The sequence below is a fragment of the Spea bombifrons genome, chromosome 12 (assembly GCF_027358695.1).
Source record: "Spea bombifrons isolate aSpeBom1 chromosome 12, aSpeBom1.2.pri, whole genome shotgun sequence".
NCBI lineage: Eukaryota > Metazoa > Chordata > Amphibia > Anura > Pelobatidae > Spea > Spea bombifrons.
Window position 1 is genome coordinate 29646635 of NC_071098.1, and position 24753 is coordinate 29671387.

At 49.8% G+C, this 24753-nt stretch overlaps 1 protein-coding gene across 1 annotated transcript; it reads left to right on the top strand.

Moving 5' to 3' along the window:
- Positions 1–341: 341 nt before the first annotated feature.
- ERF (ETS2 repressor factor) lies at positions 342–19848 on the top strand. The gene is made up of 4 exons (XM_053451524.1): positions 342–436; positions 16550–16784; positions 18067–18182; positions 18695–19848. Exons 1-4 carry the CDS (start codon positions 415–417, stop codon positions 19846–19848), a joined length of 1527 nt encoding a protein of 508 aa, XP_053307499.1. The 5' UTR covers positions 342–414.
- The last annotated feature ends 4905 nt before the right edge of the window (positions 19849–24753 follow it).

The following is a 24753-nucleotide window of genomic DNA, read 5'->3' on the forward strand; positions in this document are numbered from 1 at the left end:
TCATTTACTACCCCTGTGTGTTACCGGAGTTACCCCACTAAGTACCCCAATATAAGCAATACACCCCTCAAATCCGTGTCCGGGAAATACCCCAAAAACTGCCCCGCTCCTCAGCAAACACCACTAAGCGCCTCTTGCCCCTCCTGTCTCCGTGACGTCTCTGCCATGCGTCGGCGAGGGGGGGAGTGTCTCCATAGCGACGCTGTGTGCTGGGTGACGTCGTGAGGGGGCGGCTCCTCGCGGCGTGGGCGTCCCGCGGGTGTAATGTGAGTGGAGAGGGAGGGGAGGAGGAAGTGGAGAGGGAGGGGAGGAGGAGGAGGAGGAGAGCCCGGGGCCCGAGCGGGAGGAGAGTCACAGACTGGAGCCAGGCACCGACACGAGAGCACGGAGAGCGGGGGATAGCGGGACACAGCCATGAAAACCCCGGCAGAGCCAGGTAACGGAGGGCGCGCAACTCGCGTGAACAACTCCTGCCACGCGCAGCCAGCGCGACTCCAACTTTTGCAGCACAACTAGTGGCTCACAAATCCTGCCACACACACAGTGCAGACACACAACTAGTGTCACATAACAAGTGCCACACACACTTATACTACTCCCCACACACACACTAACTCTCCGAGTCCCGCGGCGGTCTCTCACATGCCCGGGACACGCTGCGGCACACAAAGTGACACATCGCTGTGACAAAGCACACAATGCAGCGCACGCCGGGACCCGCAGCTGCCCCAAACTGTCAGAACTGCCCCAGCCCGGGTAAGTGGAGATCGTGGAGACACTCAGTGCCTTAGAGCGCGCGTGGCAGCGGATCCACGCGTGGCAGGGATCACACTTGTTGCTCTCCAGCTTTGTCCCGTCTCGGAGGGCTGTGTGTCCGGGTGGGGGGCTGTGTGCGTGTTTTTGTCCCGGCTAGGGCTCGCGTGTCTGTGGATCGGGTTCTGGGTGGCACGGTGTGTGTGTTTTGTTGCATCCCCCGGCAGTTGTGGGTCACTGCCCTGTAGTGTTCTATGAACCGAGCGCTGTCTGCTTTTCCCTCCCCACTCGTGATCGTGTCTCTTCCAGCTGCTTTATTTTGTGAATCTGGGGGTACCCCGTGCCCCCTCTGAACCCCACTGGTGTTGCCGGCTGCGGGGGGCAGTGACACCGGCTCGCGGTCGGTTTCCAGGCTCCCCCCGCCGGACGGATACAATGTATCCGAGCTCCGCGTTCCGAATGGAACTTTTTGTTTCCGACACGCAGCGTGCTGTTAAGGTGGTCCGGCCGGTCGGGGCTGATCGCGCTGGCATCCTACACCCGCGGCCTTAAAGGCGTAAAGTCTCTCTTATTAACCTCTTCACTGCCGGGGGCTCGGCTGCACAATGCGATCGCCGGCCGGCCGGACAGTACACGTTAGCTGTACCTTGTGGCGTTTCTTCCTTTAAGATTTATGGTCCAGAAGCAGCTGCAGAGACAAGTTGCCCCAGCTGTGGCTGCTTTCCCTGCTGGGCTGCGGGGATTGACCCCTTTGCCCACTTCCTCGTCCTGATGTTGGAGTCCTTTGAACAGATTGTTTGTTATTTTTCCTTGTCGTGGAACGTCTTTAGTGGATCTCATAAAACCCACGAGGACGGTGCGCCTGGACATCGATGACACCTGGAATTTTAGGAGTGATGTCATTGCCACGTTTTAGCGTCATCGACTTCTAAAAGTGCGTTTGTCTAATAAACATGCGGTTTAAAACGCTGCCTTATCGGTAATTTCAGACTAAATCACGCAAGAGATGTCTAAGCGATCCCGTCGGTTACAAAAGTCCCCGACACCCTTTCCTCCTGTCAAACTAAAGTACGCTAATTATTTTTCCTCCTCCAGATTGTAAGCTCTGTTGGCCAGGACTCATCACCGTTTACCCGTCTTTATGTTTGTTGGCCTTGCACAACCTCCCTTTTTATTATTATTATTTGTTATTATTTTTATAGCTTTAAATAATATTTTCTATATAATGTGTTGTTTTGAATCTTTCTCTTTGTAAGCGATTGGAGTGTAATTGTCTGTTTTTAAAGCGGTGACTTTTACTTAGATTTTTTGTACATAGGTCTTGGCGTGGTTGTTCGCAAACTGTCATGTAGTTTTGTTGGTCCCTCTGCGTTTCTTTGTGATGGTATGTTGTATCCACTCGCTCCCTGTGTTTGGCGCCACCTTAACCCCCCCTTTCTTTGGGTAGCCTGATTGTCTGTCTTTTGGAATTTGAAGCCTCCCCCACCTCATCTGCACCCCCCCTTTTCTCTCTTCCTAAACTCTGCTTCTGTTAAAACTTGCCCCAAATTGAGGCTTTGAAGCTTCTAACATCTCCTGGTTTGGGTGTCTGCGAAACCAGCCCCTTGCCAGGATATTACTGGAACAAAAAAAACACCCAGACTTTACAAAAGCAGCCAGTCCAAAAAAAAAAAAAACACAAAAAAAAACAAACAGGGGGACAAACGTTAGTATCGGCTATTTAAATCTTCAACTTCTTTCCTTGATGTAAAAAAATAATATATATATATAAATATATATATATTCTGAGAAGCGAGAATTGATATTGTGAATTTTTCTTTTATAATTTTTAAAGAAGAAAAAAAAAATATATGTATAATTTATTTTTCTATACTAAACATCGTGTGGCAAACACATGATTTCCAGTTCCCCCTACGGTGAAATTGAATAGATACACAACATTTATTATTTTTTTTTAAAATTTGTTTTTAATTTTTTTTTTTTTTTTATATATATTTTTATACATTTTTTTTTAAAAAATATTTTATATATATATATTTTTTTTTTTAAATATTTTTTTTAGTAACTTGTTGCCAGCCGCTCCGGCGCTTTAGGAGTCAAAGCCGTGTGTTAAGTTGCAGGCCCAGACAGATGGAAATTCCTGGTAAACTTTCCACTGTTTAAAGGCAGAAAATGTGTGCGCCCGCCGGTTCCCGCAGTCTGTGTCTTTAACAGCAGTCCTGGAATCGGAGTGATGTAATGTTAGTTTTTGAAGCAGAGATTGAATTCCATCCTTTTAGCTTTTGGCTCAAGGGATTAGAGAGAGGGTGGTGTGGTTTGGGATAGGGAAGAGGGGAGGGAGAGTGTGTGTGTGCAGTGAGGAGGGGGGGTGATGCATTTAAAGCGACAGTACCGCATTGCTGCCTTTCCTGGAACACAACTTTTTTTTTTTCTTTCTGTATTTTTGATCTATAGTGCCGCCTGCCCTGTGCTTTCCTTCCGAGTCCAGGCATCAGCACACAGTTGTGTTATTGTCGCGCTGTTGGGACACAATGGGATGGGGGGTGACATCACTGGTGCCTGTCAGGCTGTGGAGACAAAGGCCAGTTTGCTCCGAGGGGTCTGCTTATGTGCTTTAGATATGCAGATTGTACAGAAGGTGAAAAGGGCTTTCAGAATTGTAAATTCCCCTTTAAGTTCCTTTTTATAACAAACATCATCTCCGCTCCACCCCTTATATAAACACAAGTAAGGTGTGCTCCTGATAAGTGCCTGTGTATACAAAGCCATGTGTGCGCGTGTGTTGTGCGCGTGTGTTGTGCGCGCGAATGTTTTCTATTGTGATTGAAAAATATGTGTATTTTTACTTAAGTGACATCCTCGAGAGTGGCGATGCGCGATCATCGGCAGGTAGCTGCGCCGTTGTGTATAGTGTCATCGGCCGGACACGCGTTGCTCGGTTTGGGGGGTCTCACAGAACGCCGTCAGAAGGGGGTCACGAAGAAAACGCGCTCCGACGCGTCTCTGTTACGATTGACGGCTTATAAAGAACGCGAGCGCTGCTGTGAAAAAAACCCTAATCATAAAAAAAAAAGTCTAGCGTGATAACAGAAAATATTAACTTTCTAAAATACTTCAGCAACAAAAAAAGCCCCCCCCCCCGCCAATATGCACGCTGACCAATCAAAGATCAACGAGTGGCTTAATAGCCGATCCACGGAGACAGAGAGTCAACCAAGAAAAGTTTACAGAATCCTATTTTTGTTCTTAAAAGTGGAAGTTGGGGTTTGCGGAGGGGGCCGCGTGTTTTGCGTCATACGCCTGACGTGTGCGTGTGTTACGGTGCAGCGCGGCTGTTACCTTGTTACGGACTGAACTGTAGGCAAACCCATTTGCTGTATTATTCTCGGCGTTTACCCGCCGCCGATGTACTGCGTTAAGTCCAAGTTTAATAATTTGGGGGCCAAAGGGATCAGCGCTCATTGCTTGGCCATAAAGGGGGTCTTCTTTTTGGCACTCGGAGGGTTAATCCGGTTGGTTTTTGTGCTTCTGTTTTCTGCTTCTTGTCTAATTGTAGAATTCCAGCGCTGGAGATTTCCAAACGACATCGCATGTATACCCGTGTGTGAGCACGCGTGTGCGTGTATATGAGCGTGTGTGCAGATATATAGGATATGTATAGCTGGTTATATGTTATACATGCTGATTACACATCCAGAGATACGTAGAACGTTGTGCTTTGGATTGCACCGTTTAAAGCATGAAGATTCCGGGAGATAGCAATGACTGCCCCGCAGAGCTTGCAATCCGTGCTACGTCTTAAAGTGTTTAATCTGCCCGGGGGAGATACAGCCCCGCCGGGTCGGGAAGGGTTAATCCAGCGCAGGTGACACGGATAGTTTCAGCGTGGTTTGTGTGTACTGATTCACGCTACATGTGGAGGAGACCAGAGTGGGAGCCGTGTTGTGTACCCCCCACGTCTCTCGGGCTGTGACTGGGAGGGGGCGCTCCTGAGTGGGAGGGCACAGAAGTCTGTTGGTGAGATGGCATTTCTTCGGGGGCTGCCTCTGTCGTAAACATATTTTCCTTTTATTATTATTATTATTTTTTAAATGCTGCGGGCTTTTGTATCCGGCGATGGCTGCCGTGTCTTCGATGTCGCGTTATGATGTCATAAAGCGTCTGACGAATCCCAGCAATCAGAGTCGCTGTTCTTAAAAGAAACAAAGTTACTAACGGGCGACGTTTGGGGCGTTTTCTGGGCGGCTGCGGTCTGAGACGCTCACGCCGGAGCTGCTTGTGAAACTCTTAGGATCCTCAGCCAGCCTCACGGAACATATAGATCAACAGCCCCCCCCTTCTTGAAAATACCATAACATACGTGAAGTTCCGTGTAAGCGTGTAAAAGCCACCAACACGTGGGGACTATTTTTCCAGTTTTACAACTAAATTCAGCGTCTATTTATTTATTTCGTGCCGTTGAACACTTTCTAGGAATCATTTTTCAATCGTGTTATTTTGCCGGGAGACGCTTAATTGTCACGTGACTCAGAAGCAGGCCCCTGATAGGCTGTTGCCGTAGAAACCGAAAAGACTTCTCAAAGCCGCCAGAATATGCGATTAATGGAGGAATGAATGAAACGGCGGATTACGTATCAAAGCACCACGTTATGGGTATCCGTCACGCGCCCCGTTAACCGGCGGATTAAACATTAAGGGTTAAGAAGGGCGTTTGTAATTCCCGCCTCTGTTAATAAGTCGGGAAGGCGAAAAGCTTTAAAATCTCCTAAAAATCTGCTGAACGGTTGAAAGCGGTTTTTATAATGAATTTTTTCTATCTTTCACGCTCCGCCGCTCGGTATAAAGGTCGCATCCGCTTCAGAGGGCATTATCACCTTAGCGATGTTTTCATTAAAAATAGGTAGTCGTGTAACGTTTCACCGCACTTGTTTTGTAGGCAGTTTGATGTCATCTGAAGAAGAGACCTCTGAGGTCGGAGTGAGACTGCTACATTTTTCTATGTGGTCCCAATTTCATCTTGGGATGGTAAAATTATTCGTTCATCCCTCTGGTAGAGAAGTTTTATTTCTGCGTCCGCAGAGCTGACGCTTTTCTCACGCTCCCTTGGAGGAAACCTGATGCCTGGGAAGTAATGAAGGGTTGGGGGGGCAAACAAATGGGGTGCGCCCGTCCCAAAACCACAAGACCCCTTATGAGGAACGCCAACGCTGACCTTAGAAACGGAGCGTCGTATGCAGACCTCCCAACTTTTACCCCGGGGGGGGTCGGGATCTCATCCCGAATCCTGCTGGACTGCCCTGCGAAAAGCTGGACGGTTGGGAGGTATGCACCCCCCCATTTTACCTGAATTTGCGTTTTATGCCATTAAGCTTTTTTTTTTTCGTTTTTTACCCCGAGCGGACGGGAGCAACCGAAATAAATTCAGGACGGAAGAGTTATTCTTACAGCCGCCCCTGATCCGCCTCCCAGCTGCACCCAACATCAAAAATACCCCGGCAGAAATCCCTTTGATGAGTCCGAACGCCGCGATTTCAGTTGAACTAAGTTTATAAATATATATATATCGCCCTAAAAAAAGGGACTGGTGGGAGGGGGAGGGGAGCAGGAATGTTATCGAGGAGAGATAATGTCTGAACTTTGGAATCAAGTCGCTTTCTTTCTTTTCTTTTTTTTTTCCTCCTCTTTTCATTCTTCCTTTTTCTTTTAAGTCGTGGCCGTGTCGGAAATCGCAAAAAAAACAATAATCGCTTTTTACGCTAAATATTTATTCCCGTTATATATTAAAAATATCGTCCAGCTTGTGCTGTGCCGTCGCCCCTCTGCAGAGTGTTTCCAGGTGAAATGTTCTGCCAATCCGCTTGGCCACGCCCCCTTCAGCGACCCCACGCGCCGGCCGGCAGAGGATGGGTCGGCGGTGGGTTCGATCCCGAGTGCCGGCACATGTGCAGAGTTTTATTTTATTATTCTTTTTTATTTGTTTTGGGGATGTTTATATTATTTTACAAACAAAAATATTTTTTTATGGAAATTCTTAACAATTTCTAGGGAGGGTCCCGAGTCCCAGCATCACTTCCCTATTGGTTGTACAAAACCTCCGCGGTTTATGGTGGCGCATTTATTATTTTGGGGTTTTTTGCCAACTTTTAGAAGGCACAGTTTATTTTAATAATTATATTTATTCATAATGTAACTGTCCATGCAGATGTTGTACCCGGTGAGCGTTTATTCCGCGAGCGGTGGTGTAAATGGCGTTTTCTTGTGTGTTGGGTGTAATTTGGGTATAATTTGGGGTATATCGGTGATCCCCGCATGTTTGTGCCGGGGGCCGTGTTTGTGCCGGGGGGCCGTGTTTGTGCCGGGGGGCCGTGTTTGTGCCGGGGGCCGTGTTCCCGGGCAGATAATGAGGTCGATGATCTGAGTGTTTACCGTCTCGCCTGCTGCTTTTTTACGCCTTCCCGGTGTCTCTTGTTTAACAGCCAGGGCTCCGCTTTCTCGGCACTCACATCACCCCGATCCGAGAGGTCACCTTCGCAAGCAGCATAAAAACCCTATAATAGAACGGAATAGCTGCTTGGTGGGTGCTTTGCCCGCCTCCGCTTGGGTCCCCGACGTGCCCGCGCATGCTTCCTCGCAGCCCACCCCTCGTAATGTATGTTCCATGCACCCTTTCAACCAAGTTTTGCCAACTGCCTTGGACTACGCCTTTTAACCCTTTCCTGACCGGGCAAACCTGCTGGGTTTCGCCAGAAACCGGCTCTGTTTGTTTTTTTTTTTGTCCCCCCCCTGGGGTAAAACCAAGAGCCCGTTGGGAGCCCCAGACCCAAAATAGATGTACTGTTGAGATGGTTGGCTGTTGACTTCCTCGTGTCCCGGGGGGGTATTTCCCGCGAGTCCTAACCCTTTTGATGCCAGCAAGACACAGCCAACAAACGGTTAACCTCTGGTTGCTGGTATAACACCCGCTGAAAAGCCTTCGGCACCCAACTCCTGCCGCCTAAATATTATCCGCGGATGACAAGCCGAGCTTTGTTTGAGATGTCACACCCTGGGGTGGGTTTCGGGGCAGCCGGCCAGGAAGCGGGGAGGGCAGAGGGTAGCTCTGGGGGTAACGTGACCCTAACAAAGCCATGTTTGTTTTGGGACTGATAGTAAGCTGGGGGTATAACGAAGAGAATGTACTTCATACATCCTCATTTACTGCAAAGGGTGGAACAGCCTCCCAGCAAAGGTGGTAGAGGGTAATACAGTGAGGGTATTAAACATACATGGGATAGACATACGGCTCCTGAATCTAAGACGAGACCAACGACTGATTAAGGTTTGAGTCTTTACAGCAGGAGAAACGGGCGACTAGACGGGGGCCGAATGGGGCCGATCTGCCGGCAGATTCTATGTTTTTACGTATGCTTTTTTTTGCCGATCGCTGAATATGATCTATGCAGCTCGCAGGGTTAAATGTCCCTTTTTTGTTTTCTTCTTAAGCAGAATCAGCAACCTTTAATCAGCCGCAGCACTCTCAGCCGGCCTCCAGCGCGAGTTATTGGGTGAATCGTGGCTGTAAACGTTGGTGTGAAGGCCGATGACCGTAAGTGTGTTGTGTGTTTCTCACACGCAAACACAGGAGGCGGCGGCGCGGGATACATGCCTGTTCAGACGTGTGCATGAATGCGCGTCGGGGTGCGATTTGGTATCTTGATCCTTTAACTGTTTGAGTGCCAAACAACTGGTTTCGCTTGCAATCTATTAACCCCTCCCCCAGAGAAGACATTTTTGAAAAAAAGAAAAATGTAAAGTTTTAAAACCGTATGATTTAAACAAAACCGCGCCAACTCAGCAGTCCAAGTCTGTCGCTGACGCAGAATGCTAAATATTCTTAAAAGGATTGTTTTGTTACAAAAACAAAAAACAATTATATTTTGTTTTGATAACCTTGGCCTGTAATGACCCCCCCCCCAATAACATGAAATAGTAGCCTTGATAATAGTTATGGGGAGCCTGCTGTGGCCTTTGTGTTGGTAAACTACAACTCCCATGATCCATTAGCACAGCAGGATTGTGGGATTTGTAGTCTATGACCCCGGGGGGGGGGTCGGCTGTACTTTGCCGCTGCCCGTGTCGGAGAATCTGCTGAGCGGGACGGCAGGCTTACAGTCCGGACCTTCACCCCCTGCCAGGTGAACTGCATCAGCTGAGCGGCCGGTGGCTTCCAGCCAGGGAATGGCAAACACGCCGAGGAGATCAGCAGCTACAACAGTTAATATCCTCCCGTAATCCCTCGGCAAGAGCCCCGGACATCGGGGACAGCCTTACGAGGCGCGCGGGAAATGTGCCTTAACCCTTGGAGTGCTGCAACCCCCCCTCCCCGTGGGTTTAACAGTAACCCCCATGATTCTTCTCGCATAAAAAGTTAAATATGAAGATTGCCGTGCGTTAATATTTCTTACTTAAAAATATTTTACCTCTCGTCTCTAAGCAATCGCTTCTAGCCCCAGAGAGGGTGGTAGATAAGTGGAACGGCCTCCCAGCAGAGGTGGTAGAGGGTAATACAGTGAGGGTATTAAACATGCATGGGATAGACATACGGCTCCTGAATCTAAGACGAGACCAACGACTGATTAAGGTTTGAATCTTTACAGCAGGAGGAACGGTGACTAGACGGGGGCCAAGTGGGGCCGATCTTTTTTAGGGGATCGTATCTAGTGCGGGGAGCTGAAGGGTTACCGATGCGCCTCTTTATTTCTACCCCCCCCCCGCGGCATTGCCAGCCGTGGCGGTGAGGTCATGGCGCACGGTTTAGCGTTTCCAGCCCACCGCGGGGTATTGATCGGTAACTCTATCCTCCTGCCCTTGCGGCGGGTGATGGCGGGGCAGTGCCAGGTATCGGTGGCGCGGCGTGGTTAGCGTGTGTCTGCGATCTCTCCCCGTGGCGTTGGGCTCCTGTCTCTGGGTCACCATCTGACCTTGTAGTGTCAGCAATACGGTTTGATTTTAACCCTTTAAGTGCCCCGCGCCAACACTTCTTGCTGCGTCGATAGAACATTTATTGCTCGTGTTTGTGGATCTGGCGCTTTCTTCCCCCCCGTAGGTTTAATTGCTTAAAAACAAAACGCAAAGTTTAAAGAGCCTTTTCACTGTCTATGGCAACAGCCTATCAGTGCCTACTTTTGCATCACATGACGAGTGTTGCTGGCCAAAATGAAAAGTATCTGAATGGTTACATTGTTTGTTTCTAACGATGTTTCTAACGTTACATTCAGTTGTAAGAATGGAAAATTCAGCCGACTAAGTGGAACAGCACCTTGAACTCCCGAGCCTGGGCAGCTAAGGGTCTTTCCCGTGTGCGCGGGTGTGACGGAGGGGGCTACACGGACTGCCACGCCGGCCACTCGCAGCTTGTATGGCCCGGGAGTCTCCAAGACCCTATGTGGGCGAGCTGGTGGTCCTTCACAAACTCGACTCGAGTGAGTGAAAGCGGGGCGAAGTACCCCAGAGCTTGTGATCGGGGTGAAGCTTCGTGGCGCTGCCAGCGGTCCTACAATGGCTGGTTGCGTTTGATCTGCTGTGTCGGGGGGGTGAGGTGCGGTCAGTTTGGAGATGGTCCCCCCCTTCTCTTTCCATTTCAGCAAAGTTAGTAATTACCCCATTGTGTTAGCGAGCGCCCACCCCTCGCCCGTGGGTGCTGGGCCCCGGCTCCGGCCGGAGCACAGAGAGCCCCATTGAAGTCGGCTGCGTTCAGACTGTGATGTCACACGCTGGTAACTTTTCCTCTTTAATTAGGGAGAACAGGCCGGACTGTGTGCCCGAGTCAGACCGTGGAGGGGGTGGTGTGTGTTTGGGATGGTGGGGGGGGAGAGCTGTGTGTGTTTGGGATGGTGGGATGTTGGTGGGGGGGCTGTGTGTGTTTGGGATGGTGGGATGTTGGTGGCGGGGGGGAGAGCTGTGTGTTTGGGATGGTGGGATGTTGGTGATGGTGGTGGGGAGAGCTGTGTGTTTGGGATGGTGGGATGTTGGTGATCGTGGTGGGGAGAGCTGTGTGTGTTTGGGATGTTGTTGGTGGGGGGGGCTGTGTCTTTGGGATGGTGGGATGTTGGTGATCGTGGTGGGGAGAGCTGTGTGTGTTTGGGATGTTGTTGGTGGGGGGGGCTGTGTCTTTGGGATGGTGGGATGTTGGTGGGGGGGAGAGCTGCGTGTGTGTGGAAGCGTGAGTGGAGGAGCGCAGTGATTCACCGGGAGATGTGGGGGCTTGCGTCTGGACGGCTGCCACGCACAGACACAGCAGATATGAAACACGTGGCCCACCCGTATGGGTTAACCTTGTGTGTGCTGGGGAAGTGGCAGGCATCAGCACCGTTAACCATGTGAACGCCAAGCTTCGGTCAACCCCTTGACTCTTTAGTCGGTCTTTACTCAGACGACTGGCTGCGGTTGGATGACCGATGGGCTCGTCGAGCGCTCGCTTTTCCCCTGTGCTTGTTAAGGGGTTAAGCGCCCCCAGCAGAGTGGCTCGAGCTCTCGTATCAATGGCTCCATTGTAGCTTTCACCCCCCCCCTGCCAACACCGTATCCCCCCCTGCGGGGGCCGCGCTGTCTCGAGCCGCACTCGTGTTCACAGCTTCTTGGGGTTTGCCTCCTATTAACACCAGAGCAGAAGATCGCACCCAAGAACCGGTGACATCACACGTGTCTTCAATTATGTCACCGCATGTAAACATAGTATAGTTTCATGAGCTCTGGGATTGCGCCATATAACTGCTCCGGGGTAACGGGTAAGGGGGTCCGCGGGCTCCTGGCACCTGTCCTGCCCGGAGCGTACAAGAAACCTAAAGAGGAAAGAAGAAAAGGTCAAACGCTGAGAGCTTTCGTCCGGGCTCGGTGCCAAGTGACAGAGGGTGCGAGCCGGCGGCACCTTAACCCTTTGTGGTAGAGGGCCCCTGGGGAGTGACGTGTCCTAGGGGGGTATGAATAAGTCTGCGCGGTGACCCCTGGTTGATCATCGCCTGGTTACGGAAGAGCCTGCAGTAATGCAAGTTATTTGGGGGGACGGACGGACGGACGGACCGCGGCATGTTAAGTCGTAACTAATCCCGCAGCTGTCCGCTATGTAAGAAGTGGAAGCTCATGGGAGTTGTAGTCCGCGGCCGTCGGTTTCTCCGTAATACCGCCTTTTTAAAAGCTATTGTTGAACCCCTCGACCCCGCGTCTTAAGGACAAGGTCCGGATAAACTTAGAAAGCAGTCAGACCGATTGTTATATTGCGTTCTTCTCAGGGTGACGGCATCGCGGCTGGGCGCGCAAGCAACGACTTCCCATCAGACATTACCGCTGCCATGACGTCAGGCTCTTCTTATAAACCTGCACGGGCACAATGGGTCTCTTTACTTCGGTTTTAAAAAAAAAAGCAGGCATCGGGACTGTTTGTGTTGGAAGGGCTTGTGTGGGGGGTTGTTGGTCTCTACCAAGCCCTGGAGTGCTGGAGCCGACATGCGGGGCGCGTGTTACTTTTTTATGTGTTTTAGCGTTTGGTTTTTTTGTTCTCAAGGTTTTGGGGAGAAGTTTCTCCTGTCCAGAGGCGCTAAAGTTATGGTTCTTGGAATGATGTTATCTAAGCGGCGCGTTCTTCCCTTGAAGACCCGTTTTATGGGTTATTTGGGTTTCATGAAGACACCAGCTCCATATTGTCGAGGAGCGAGGAGACCCAACAGAACCCGTTACGCCGTCGTCCAAAAAAAAGATTTGGTTCTCGATGGAACTGACACTAGATCAGCGATGGTCAGAAGCTCACCTGGACCATACCAAGAAACGACGACAGGGTCATAAAGATGTCCTCAAACCTTTTAAGTTCTAGTGAGCGGAGCTTTCAGTTGGTTCTTTCTTGGCGCCCAACTTTTTGGATCTCCTAGATCTGTTCCAACGCGCTTCTTAAACTCCATTCTGCACCTCTCCTGGAAGCGCCCACGCTTGGTTTAAACCCGACCCGGGTCTTTGGGCAGCAGGCTGTACCCCCTTGCTAGTCATCATTGGCCGCGAGGGGTTAATGTGTGCGGTATACTTAGTGCCGTTATAGATCTGGGTGTATTTTTCCTGCTTCTTATTCTTGAAGTAGTTTATTTTTAGCTTGGCTTTCACTCTCTTTTCTCTGTATTTCCCGTTGCTTGGAGACCGGCACTCGTTCCTCTTCCCTCTCCGTTCCGACGGCCGCCGCCTCCCATTTCCATCTATTTCCAACCCTTTCGTTACTGGAGACGGCACCGGGGAGCCTCCCTGGTGGTGGTCGGCGAGAGGAGTCGGAGGAAAGTTTTCTCTATTTGTTTTAATGACCCGTTTTTAAGCCTCCATGCGTCCTCCGCGCCGCCGTCCCGCCAGAAATGCCTCCGCGGTAGCGTAATGGGCAGATCCGCTGTCAATTGGGCTACTCGATGGGCTCAATACTTGGGTTTTGGGCAACTTTTGTATACTTCTCGTGCCCTGATGCAGCGATACATTTTATTGCTCGTTTTTATGTTCCAAGCAGAGGTCTTCAAAACTTCTGTTCATATAAATATATATTTTTAAAATTTATTTGTACTAAAATATTCCGTTCCGACGAGGCACGAGCCGATAAACGCAGCAGCATCCACGGCGTGAGGAGCGACAGGGAGCCTCCCCCTCGCCAGCGGATGACCTCACCCACTTAATGCCTTTCCTCGCGTCCTTGGCTCCTCTCCTGTCTTGGTCCCTGGCGTCCATTACAGGGACGCTAAATTATTGATGGCTCCTGATTTGTTTGGGGTTTGGGGAAATGGCATTACCGCAGGAACTGCCCCCCCCCTCCAGTAATAGTTACAGATAGGAAGCATCTCTGGAAGCCGGGGTAGTTGACGTGGGGGGGGTAGTTTTCGATCATCCTGCGGACAAAGCCAATTTTATATGAACCACAGACGTGATGAACGCGGCGCTGTTAGAGGTCATTTCAAAATCTCACCTCCGACAGCATGTCTTCAGCCGCGTTTCGCCCGGGGGTTTTCAGGTTCCAGACGGCACCCACTCGGGGCAACAACAAAGAGTCCTGTCCAGACACGTTTTAAGGAGATACCGAAGGGTGATCCGTGAGTGCGCTCAAATGTCTGCGGAGAGGAACACATGCCGCGTGGGAGAGGGCTTGGCGGAAAACCTAACATTAAAAGAAGATCTATTTAAAAAAAAATTCAATTTAAAATCATTTATTTATTAGACCAGGTGGTCCAAATAGGGTCTTTCGTACCAATTAAAATATATATATATATATAATATAGTAAAAATCTAACTTTATCCGATTCCTTTTATTTTATGATAAATGAATAAACCCCTGTATTACGGAACCATGATATTATTTTTTCCTCCCCAAAATACTTGACGCCTCTTCATTTGTAAAACACGTAGCCGATGCTATCTGGTCCCTTCTTGCATTTCCTGATGAAGGCAGGTCTCTTTAGCACGTTCCTTCAGAGGAGAGACTTGGGTGTTTTTATTATCTAAATTGTATTTATCTCCTTTCCCTTTATCCTTATCCCCCCCCCCCCCAAAACATGCCGACGGTGCGTTTTACACGCTTCCTGTTTTTCTTTCGGCATGGGGTCCGGCTGATGGTTAACCTGAGGTTTTATAAAGCGTGGTTCCTCTCTCCGTTTTTTGGCCAAGTGGACTTTTGGATTTCCGGCGGTCGGTTCACCCCGCATCCCAACGACTCTCTGCCCGTTAAAAAAAAAAAAAAAGAAATCGCGCGTAGAAAAAACCTATTGGCCAAAAAAGAAAACAGGATACTTAAGAAGTTTGTAAGATTGGAGTCAACTTTTCCCCACTTTGCCCAACTACGCGAGCTTCGACCGGCCGCTTAGATCTTGTCCTTCGGTCACCTTGGGGCTGGCGGAGTGTTACCGGAATTGCGGCGATCAAACCGCTGGATAAGTACAGGTTGCCCATCCCTGGGGTCCAATAACGTCTCCACGTGGAAGAAAAGAGCCCTTTGTGTGAAGATGTGTGGCGTTTCTGTACGGAGACGCACACGGCATGTCCTGTTACTCCTCACATGATCCCAGATCACAAACAGATTTTGAAGTCTTCTAATGAAGAACATTCTATTCCCAAGGAAGTTCTTTAACCCGTTGTGCGCACGGAACTTAAAGATAAGTCAAGACTTTTGGGTTTCTATCAACTTTCTCCTGGTGGATCTGGGGTTATTCGCCAACGCTCTTCATCCGGTGCTTAATATTTGTTGAGATGCTGGTTTCCCCGAAACGTCCTGCATCTCCTAGTCTTTACGGCTATTGATCGGCACGAGCCGGAGGTCTCTTTGCTGGAGTCAGGAAGGATTTTGTTTTGTTTTTTCTCCGAGAAACGGAATCGCCAAGTGCTGGTTGGTGGCTTTTTTTTTTTCTTTTTTCTACCGTCTTCCTGCGGGTCAATATAAAGGACGGAGGATGCGGACTTGCCGCGGTCGAAGAAGTCACCTTTACCACCTTGGATCTTGAAACATCTCCAGACTTGTACTTTTCGTTTTTGATTTTGCAGCATATTGTGGTTACTTTGTGATAAAAATAGTCAAATCTCCTTGAAGTGGAACATTTTTGTGGGATGATCAACACGCTGATGATTATCCGCAAAACATTCACATGGCCCGATTTGAGGACTTATCATGGCGCCACCGGTTTCCGCGGCGCTTCTTGCCGTCCCTACATTCAAAGGTTCTGACAATACTAGAACGGACAGACTAAGACGAATCGATACATTAGGTGAAGAGGGCTCGGCTCATAAGCTTACGATCTAGAGGACTATAGGGTTTCATAGCAGGGAGAACTTGGCCCGTGTAGACCGACCATTGTCCTCTCTGCCTGGAAGCTCACGCTTTTTTCCCGTGCCACGTCTGTAAACTTAATTTGAATGTTTTGGGATTAGTTTTTTAGAACTTTAATACATTGGTCGCAAATTTTAGGCTTTTGAGCGTTTAGGAAACGAGGCCCCGATCTGTTTCTCGCCCCGTGGCGCGCGCTCCGTTTCCGTTCCGGCCTCCACCGCTCGTTGAGAATCCGGTCCTTGTTGTGGCTCTTCCGACATAAAGCCTAACCTGTGCGCCTTGCTCCGAGTTATACTCGTTGGCGGAGTCGGTGGGGAACGTGTCTGTAAGGATGTGTCTCCCCGGCGGAGGAGGGGATGGGACGCTTCTCCCCCCCATCCACCCCTTGCTCCTGGAAGGAATGCGCGAGAGAGAGGGCTGCTCTCCCTGCCCTTATAAGAAAAGGGGCTTTGTGTGGGATGCTGTGACCTCACGTAGGAGCTATTTGGTGTGTGCCGAGGATGGAAGGAGCCGTGAGCTGGCAGATGGCTTCACGCCACAGACTCACATGTCTGTAGTAGCTTAACGTGGTTAGGAGACAGGCTGGGACCTGTTCTACATGGGAAGCCTCGTCTGTTATTCTTACGGCCTCCGAGACGGTACTTCAGGAGACGGCTGCACTTAACAAACATGAGGTCTTTAGTAGCGTCTGGCCCGGTAGCTCCGACCCTTCATCATGCGCAGGTGTGGCAGCCCTAGAGTTTCCATGAGTTGCTTTATTCACATGCTAAAGGCGAGACGGAATGGGGTGGGGAGGGCGCTTGACTACCAGCTGGCAACGCTTAAATATAAACATTTATCATCAGAACATGGCCCCATTTTTGGATGAATCTATGCCGTTATTATTATAAAATATATAATATTTTCTGGTTAAACGCATACATTCGACGATCCTCTAACACGCGAACATACATGTGTGTAACCTACACGCTTCCTTTATCTTTTCAGGGTTTGCCTTTCCCGACTGGGCCTACAAGCCGGAGTCCAGCCCGGGATCCCGACAGATCCAGCTCTGGCATTTCATTCTGGAGCTGCTGCGGAAAGAGGAGTATCACGATGTCATCGCCTGGCAGGGGGACTACGGGGAGTTCGTCATCAAGGACCCCGACGAGGTGGCGCGGCTGTGGGGGGTCCGGAAATGCAAACCGCAGATGAACTATGACAAGCTGAGCCGGGCACTCAGGTGAGCGATGGCTGCTACAACTGTTTGGGGTAAATCCCCTCCTTAAGTTTGCCGTGTATTTCTAGCAACACGTTACAGGATCTCGGCAAGGCTTGTTTTTCCGATGGAACGGGCGGCCATGTTTGCTGACGTAGGTGCGAGCGCTCGTGCAAACGATGAGTTTCATGGTCTTTACTCGTTCCTTCGTTATTAATCGGGTCCAAATAAAATGTGGTGCCCCATCTACGGAAATAATATCTTGGGTCGGCGGGTGGTTCGTCCGCGTTAATCCCCTTTTAAGGCTTGCGTCTCTCTCCCACCCCATGGTATTAGTGTCTTATCTCTCCAGCCATTGTCGGCAAATTCTTTTCCCGTGTCCCGCTTCATTCCTGATACTATCGACAGCTCCTTGAGTCGGTTGCGTCGGTTTAGAATTCTTTACATTTTGATTACTCCAAAGAAGAGGAGATCTGGTGCAAAGTTTGAAAAGTAACCTTATCACCATGGCAACCAGTAGAATGGTCCAATCAACAGGGACCATTTCTTGCTTTGGTGATTAAATCCACCATTTTTGCACCAGAGTTACTTTTATGCATAGGAAACATTGTGTCCACGGTAACGAGTGGCGCTTAACGACATTTTCACGCTGGCCTGGGTTGGAAGGGGTTAAGTTTCGCCTGTGCGGTGTATTTAAAGCTCGTACCTGCCCCGGGAGGGGTATGTGCGTTAATTATAAGGTCCTGGTTTTCCCCTGAACACCTGGGTGTGCGCAAAAGACGGCTTGTTTGGCAAGAGACGATCAACAGGTCCCGGGTAGTAAAAAAATAAAATAAAAATACACTAGGGGAGATTAAAGAGCCAGACCATAAGAAGCCCCCACCCCCCCCGTACCTTAACTGCCACAGCTAAAGCATTTCCAGGTGTTTCCCAAAAAGAGCGAGGAATAAAATAACGTGTTTGCAATGAGATTCGGCCCCTATAGTGTTAACCCTTTAGTGTCTGAGGGGCACCCTGCATCAGACATGGGGCGACACGGGGCGATTAACCATGAAAAGGGGCGCCTCAAAGTTTTTAGAAGTGGTTGTATCGTTATAGCAACCGGCGGACTTTTCCCAGTAAGCAGGAAGATTTCATTGGTTGCCATGGGGATAAAATCACTTTTTTTTTCATTCTGTAACAAGCATCACTATTTCTATATAACGGATAACCTATAATATAAAAGCCTAACAATGAACTCGGCTGGGCAGCTGAGCTTACACTCTATTCCTGATCTTTTTTTTTTTTTTTTCCCTCCCCTACCAAGGTATTATTATAACAAGCGGATCCTCCACAAAACCAAAGGCAAGCGATTCACTTACAAGTTCAACTTCAACAAACTGGTGCTAGTCAACTACCCGTTTATAGACATGAGCATGGCAGGTAAGCTCATCTCCGGAGCGCTGGCGGCGAAAGGGGGGCATCTGTTTGTAAAATACCCCTGTTTGGGGGAGGAGGGGGGGGGCAACATTTCCTTTGGCTATTTATATTCCGAGTCAATCAGGTGCAAATTTTCCTGTTTATTTAGCGCTCCAGAAGTCCTTGGGAAGAGACGTAAATAAATGTTCCCAAGTGTAGTAGAACGCGTTGTTTCCAGTGGGCGTCTGTAATTGGCTGGGTTTCCAGACTGGTAAATTTCAGTATCAATTTTAGGGTTTTTTTATCTTTTTTTTTAATTATTATTATTATTATTATTATTCGTAAAATTATGGATTTGCATGGTATTCTCGCTGCCAGAGCCATCTGACGCGTTTCACCCCAAAAACCAATCGTTTTAAAACGCGTCGGGCGGCTTGGAACTTTCCCACGCGAGGAGGCCCGTGCCTTCATTATTTTGTTTGTTTCTCGTGAGTGTGCGTGACCCGTTTGTTTTTCTCCCCTTTCTCAATTTTTAGGAGGGCCGGTCCCTCAGAGCGCTCCACCTGTTCCTTCAGGAGGTACCCACTTCCGCTTCCCACCCTGCACCCCATCGGACGTCCTCTCTCCCAACGAGGATCTGCGCTCTCCCACGCTCTTCTCTTCCGTGGCAAGGCGCTTGGCTCGCGGCTCAGTCAGCGACTGCAGTGATGGCACGTCCGCCAACTCAGAGGTGGAAGAGAGTCTTAACGAGGAACATCACCGCAGGGGCCCTGGGCCGGATATCCCAGCATTCAGAGGGCCACCCCTCCCCCGGCTCCCCCACGAGAGCCTCTTCAGGGTATATCCTCGACCACGAGTACCAGAACCACTCAGCCCATTCCCAGTATCTCCAATGGGTGCACCAACTGGCCTGCTCCCTCCACAGCTTTCTCCAGCTCTACCCATGACACCCAACCATATGAACTACACACCCTCACCCACCCTGAGCCCCATGTACCCCGGGGGCAGCCACTTCTCCTTCAACCCCGAAGACATGAAGCGCTACCTCCAGGCGCACACGCAGAGCGTGTATAACTACCACCTCAGCCCGAGGGCGTTCTTACACTACCCGAGTATCGTGGTGCCTCAGCCGCATCGTCCCGACAAGCCCCTGCATCTGCCCCCCGAAGAACCACCCTTCAAATTTAAACTCCAGCCCCCTCCGCTCGGCAGAAAGCAGCGGGAGCGACCCATGGACATTGGGTCATCCGCCGCCTCCTCGTCTTCCATTGTCCCTCAAATCAAGGTGGAGCCCATATCCGACGCGGAGGAGGAAGACGAGGAGGAGCTGATGGTGGAGGTGACGGACATCAGCGAGGAGGAAGAAGACGAGGAGGTGTTTAAAACCCCTACCGCTCCGGAACAGAAGCCCCTACCTTCCCCGCTGCCCAACAGGGATGAGGAGCCTCTTAGCGCCGGACCAGAGACGGGAAGGTGCATCCCGCTCAAGTTGCGCTTCAAGCGCCGATGGAGTGAAGACCAGCGCCTGGAGGCCGAGGGCGCGGGAGAGGATTCTGACAAAAAGGTGCGAGGTAACCAGGAAGAGCCGAGTCTCCCTCCTCAGCCGGGCGGCGTTCCCTGCAGAAGGGTGAGCGCCGACCTACAACGCGCCACAGAGGAACTATCGCTAGAGAACCGCGATTCCCAATGAGGCTCGTGACGCGCGTTCACAGAACAATTTCACGTCTCCGGCGCCGCGAGACGAACCAAACCTCTTAAACCCCGCCCCAAAGCGGCCCCCCGCCGCGGTTCTCCTATCACAAGGCTGGGAAAAATCATGTTTTTTTTATTTTTTTTGTCGAAATCCTTTAAGTTTTTGCATCAAAGTTGTGAAAACGATTGGATTTGCTGTAGAAAGGCTTTTTATTGTTAACAGAGGACGACTGCTTTAAACGATCTCGATTGGTTGGCTGTTTTTAACCCCATCTTAGTACATATGTAAATATTTCATCTTCTCTCCTCGATTTAGGAGCGGAGAAGTTTTACGTGCCGCGCGCTTTTTTTTGTGCTTTATGGTTTGGCAAAAAAACAAACAAAAAAAAAAAACATCCAAAGTAATCCAGTTTTATTCTATTTTTTTTTTTATTATATTTTTTTCCTGCTCATACTGGTCTAAGACTGGTACTTACTCAGGTTTATTGGGGAGCAAAACCCTGTTCTTTCACCCCGGGCATGCTCTCCCCCCCCCCCGTTTGCATTAATCAACTTGACCCCCTCACCACCTGCCACCTCAGGACTTCTATTTAGGGGCTCAACCATTTCACTGGCAAGGGGGAGACAAGACTGATCTACGATACTATATATAAAAAAAAAAAAACTCATGAATCGGGCAGGACTGCCGCGTTATTATTCCCTTGCGTTGCCTTACAACAGTGGTTTTCTGTGTTTAAAAAAAAAAAAAAACTGAAAAAACTCAATTTTTATAAACTGTGGATTTTTTTTGCCCTTTAATTCTCGTGCCCCATTTAAATACGAATGTTTTGCTTATTTTTCTCGGTTCCCAACAAGTCACTTTTTATATATATATATTTTAAGAGAAGAAAAAAAGTTTTTCCGTATAGGGTTTTTTTTTTTTTTTTTTTTTAAAAAACAGCCTATTTTAAAGTTTAAAAAAATAAAAACTAAAACAGAAAACAATATATAATTGCATAATCTATACAGATTTCTGTCCCATATTTGAAGACATTGTGGGCCTTTTGGAACCTTTTTAAAACCCCACTCCAACTAACCAATGAAATACAGAGGATCCTCGTGTCTGCAGGGAGGCCCCGCCCCCTCCGTCCGGTGTCGGTGTTCTCTCGGTGGATGGTGCTGGGTTTGCGCAGCGGTAACGTAAACGTCTGGTAGCGTTTGTTTGCCTTGAATAAACTGACGTACACAAAGGTGCCTTATTGAGACGACCTGCAGACCCCCGAGTGTCACCCCGGCTCTGTCCGAGCGGTCGGCCAGATTTATCAATGAGATGTCTTCTCCTGTGGTTGGGCAAGAGGGCATTGGGGTCACTCCCAGTGGATAATGAAAGGGTTAAGTGATTGTAAGCCCAGTGGGAATAGAAAGCCGGTGCTTTCCCGTATTCGGAATCACGAGAGTCGCCGCTCTTGGTAGCCCCCAAAGTCAAAAGCATTATTTTCTTTATTTTTCCTCATTAACCCATTTGCTGCCAAAGGCTTCCAGCACCAGCCCCGCAATTCCTCAGGATATTTAACCCCTCGTAGGAACTGGAACCCCTTTTTGAGCTTGGGTTGCGGGATTCCTATTAGGAAAGCGTTCCGGGGCAGAGAGCTGCTGGACCCTCCGCGTAAAAAGGGGCTCTCGGGATCCGACTCAACCAGCAGAGCGGGTGGAGGGGACGTGCAGGGACGAGGGGGAGCGTCACACTCTGGGACGGGTAAAATTGTCAGGTTTAACCTCAATATGTAAAAAAAAAGTCCGTTCCCCTGAATACACAGATTGTAAATATATTTAGCAAAAGTCTGTTCACATTTAAGAATGTATATCTTAAACAATAAAAGACTGAAATTTCGTCTGTTACCGAAACTGATCTCTCCGTCTCTCTAAAACGATGACGTTTGTGTGGGTTTTGGGGCAGAAACATTGAAAATCCTTAATCTTTTTATTTTAACCGGGGGGGGGCAGCATATTTAGATGAAATATCTTATCACTTGGTATACGGGTGCCGGGACTGGGGCTTCTCAACTAAGTCACATTCCCATTCCTGGAGGAGTTGATACTAAGGAGCGAGTGTCGGATGGGCCGGGTAACACGCTAGCGTAACATGTTCATGCAAACGTTTACCGGATGCCCTGTCCTGGGGAGGACGAACCCGGCAGCAGCGATTCAGCCGCACGGTGCGGCCCCCGCATCTTCAACGTGAAATATTCACCTGGGGTTAGGACCTGGTCTAGCGAGATGTCCGTATTTAATGCAGCGACCGGTGCTTGGAGAAGGGATAAATAATATACAGTTCTGCAGATATATTAGATACAAACTCAGCGCTGTCTGAGCCCGTCCTGATCACGCGTAGTCACATCTCCTACAGAACATACAAGCACGTCCTGAGCGTGTGGAGTGAGCAGTCTGAGCAGTACGGCCACGTGGCACCGAAAGCCACGCGATTAACCAGGACCGGCAGACTGCGAGGCACGTGTCTAATGACTGCTCACTCCGCACGCTCAGGGCGGCCTCGGACTGCTCACTCCACATGCTCAGGGCGGCCTCGGACTGCTCACTCTGCACGCGTGAGCAGTCCGAGGCCGCCCTGAGCGTGCGGAGTGAGCAGTCCGAGGCCGCCCTGAGCGTGCGGCGTGAGCAGTCCGAGGCCCCCCTGAGCGTGCGGAGTGAGCAGTCAGAGTCCGCCCTGAGCATGTGGAGTGAGCAGTCAGAGTCCGCCCTGAGCATGTGGAGTGAGCAGTCCGAGGCCGCCCTGAGCGTGCGGAGTGAGCAGTCATTAGACGCGTGCCTCGCAGTCTGCCGGTCCTGGTTAATCGCGTGGCTTTCGGTGCCACGTGGCCGTACCCCCAGAGCGCGGCTCCTTTCTGACCTCCCTTAACCCTCGCCGCAGACACCCCCGCCGATCCCAAGGCTGCTATCCCCGCAGGGCTCGGGGCTTATGCAATAATTACAGCATGCGCATCTCCAGCTCGCCCGCAAGGGAATACGTCCTCTCCTGCCACAACAATGCAGCCGAAAGGAGCCTGCGCTGCATGCGTGCGTTAACTCTTTCATGGCTATGTATTCTAACACACGCACACGCGAACAACACGCTTCCTGCCCGTCCCTAAACCCGCTGCCATCTTTTATTAGTTACATTCCTTCTGAAAACGTGAGTTATACCCCCGGTCCTGTCCTTCGATGGTTAAGTCGGCAAATTTGCCCGTAATGGAATCTGGTACCTCTGCTGGGGGTCCTCAAAGACGAATTATAAGAACACTATCAGCCCCGCAGGAGACCCCATAATAAGATACCCTGAGAGCTTCTAAATGAGCCGGCCCTGAGACTCTCAATATTAACCCATTAATAGCCCGTCGCGAAGATTCTATGCAGTGACTCACCAATGCGTTACCCAAATGGCTCTGATACCCGTCGTCATGGAAACCTTGACTTGTCATTATTTAAAGATACACTTAATGGAGTCACCTCCATTCAAGCAGGGATATCAACCATAACATACTAGGAGCAAAAGCACCAATAAGGAGTCTTATATATGATCACAGCGGGGAGAATAGGAAAGAGTCGGGCTCCACACGGTGTGACCCCAAGAATCTGCCCCTTCACCCTGAGATTGAGGCAACAACCCTGATAGATCCCAGGCATGAATAAGAGGGGTATAATAAGACCTGGGGTCCTCCCCCCCCCCCGCATCTGATGTCTCTGAATGACGGCATCGCTATAAATAACTGATTTTGGTGACATTTTTTAAACCCAAAGAACTCACAATCTGACCGTGGAGACTCTTCAGGGACCCCGGCTCTGTCGTGACGTGATGAGCTGGTGCACACGGGAAGAACACGTTACGGCTGGAGTTCAGATCCAGGGGAGATCTTTTGCCACCTCTAGAAATAGAAAAGATTCTATATTAACACACTTTACAGCGTTTTAGCGGCTCATCTCCCTAATTAGCCATGAAGTCCACATCACAAGGACGGCCGGCGGTCACCGTGTTTGGAAATGTTTAATATAAATAGGAGCGTTTTCTACCACTGCTTACGGAAACACTGTCTAGCCTGGAGGATATCAAGTTATTACCTGCTTTCAAGCAGGGATTTCATCTACCTATAAACATCACCGGGGCTTTTAGGGCTGTAGACCCTTATTATACCCTGATACCCAGCAAACATTCTGAGTTCCTACAAAAGGACTGTCTACCCAAAACAGGGACACTTGGGAGGTATCTCCAGTAAATTCACAGCTGATGCAAAAATACCAGCTTGCTAATTATAATGGCAAAAGTTCTGCAGGTCTATCCAGCAAAAACTACATGTCCCGTGGTGCAGTGCGCGCCGCCCTCGCGTTGGCTCACGGGATTTGTAGTTGTATTTGTCTACATAAAGCTTTGGCCTACCGCTCCCGAAAGCGATGCTGGAGTCATGTACGTGCAGCAGAGATGCCGGGGGAAGCACCTGCTCCGTGAGTCTCGTACGGTTAGGGCCGTGGGTGATGCTGTGTGAGGGAGGCCGGGGGGTGAGCCCGCCGCGCACTCCACGCCGAACTTGCGTTGGGTGTAGTAAGATGGCGCCCACAAACTTCCGGAGTCTATATGGGTCCAGTAACTGGGGGGTAACTGCGGCTTTATTTACAGTTTAATGGCAATAAAACTATTCCTGTCTAGTAATGGCTTCGGTCATACGGGTGCAGCGCTCTGCATGGGGGTTTCTGCTGCAGACCGTGCTTGGCAGGGGTCTGAAAGAGCAGCCCCCCCCCCCGCAGGACTACCCCAGGGGTGGGGGCAGCACAGGGCATGTGGGGGGGCAGTGATTGCATGGCCTTTCACATGGGCTTTGATTACAGTGTTATTGATGAGGGGTTATTCAGAAATTCCTCATCGCAACTTTTAAAG

Coding starts and splice junctions, on each gene's coding strand:
- ERF (XM_053451524.1), top strand. CDS start 415: ATGAAAACCCCGGCAGAGCCAG. Junction 16,785..18,066: donor AAGCTGAGCCGGGCACTCAG/GTGAGCGATGGC, acceptor TCCCCTACCAAG/GTATTATTATAACAAGCGGA. Junction 18,183..18,694: donor TATAGACATGAGCATGGCAG/GTAAGCTCATCT, acceptor CTCAATTTTTAG/GAGGGCCGGTCCCTCAGAGC.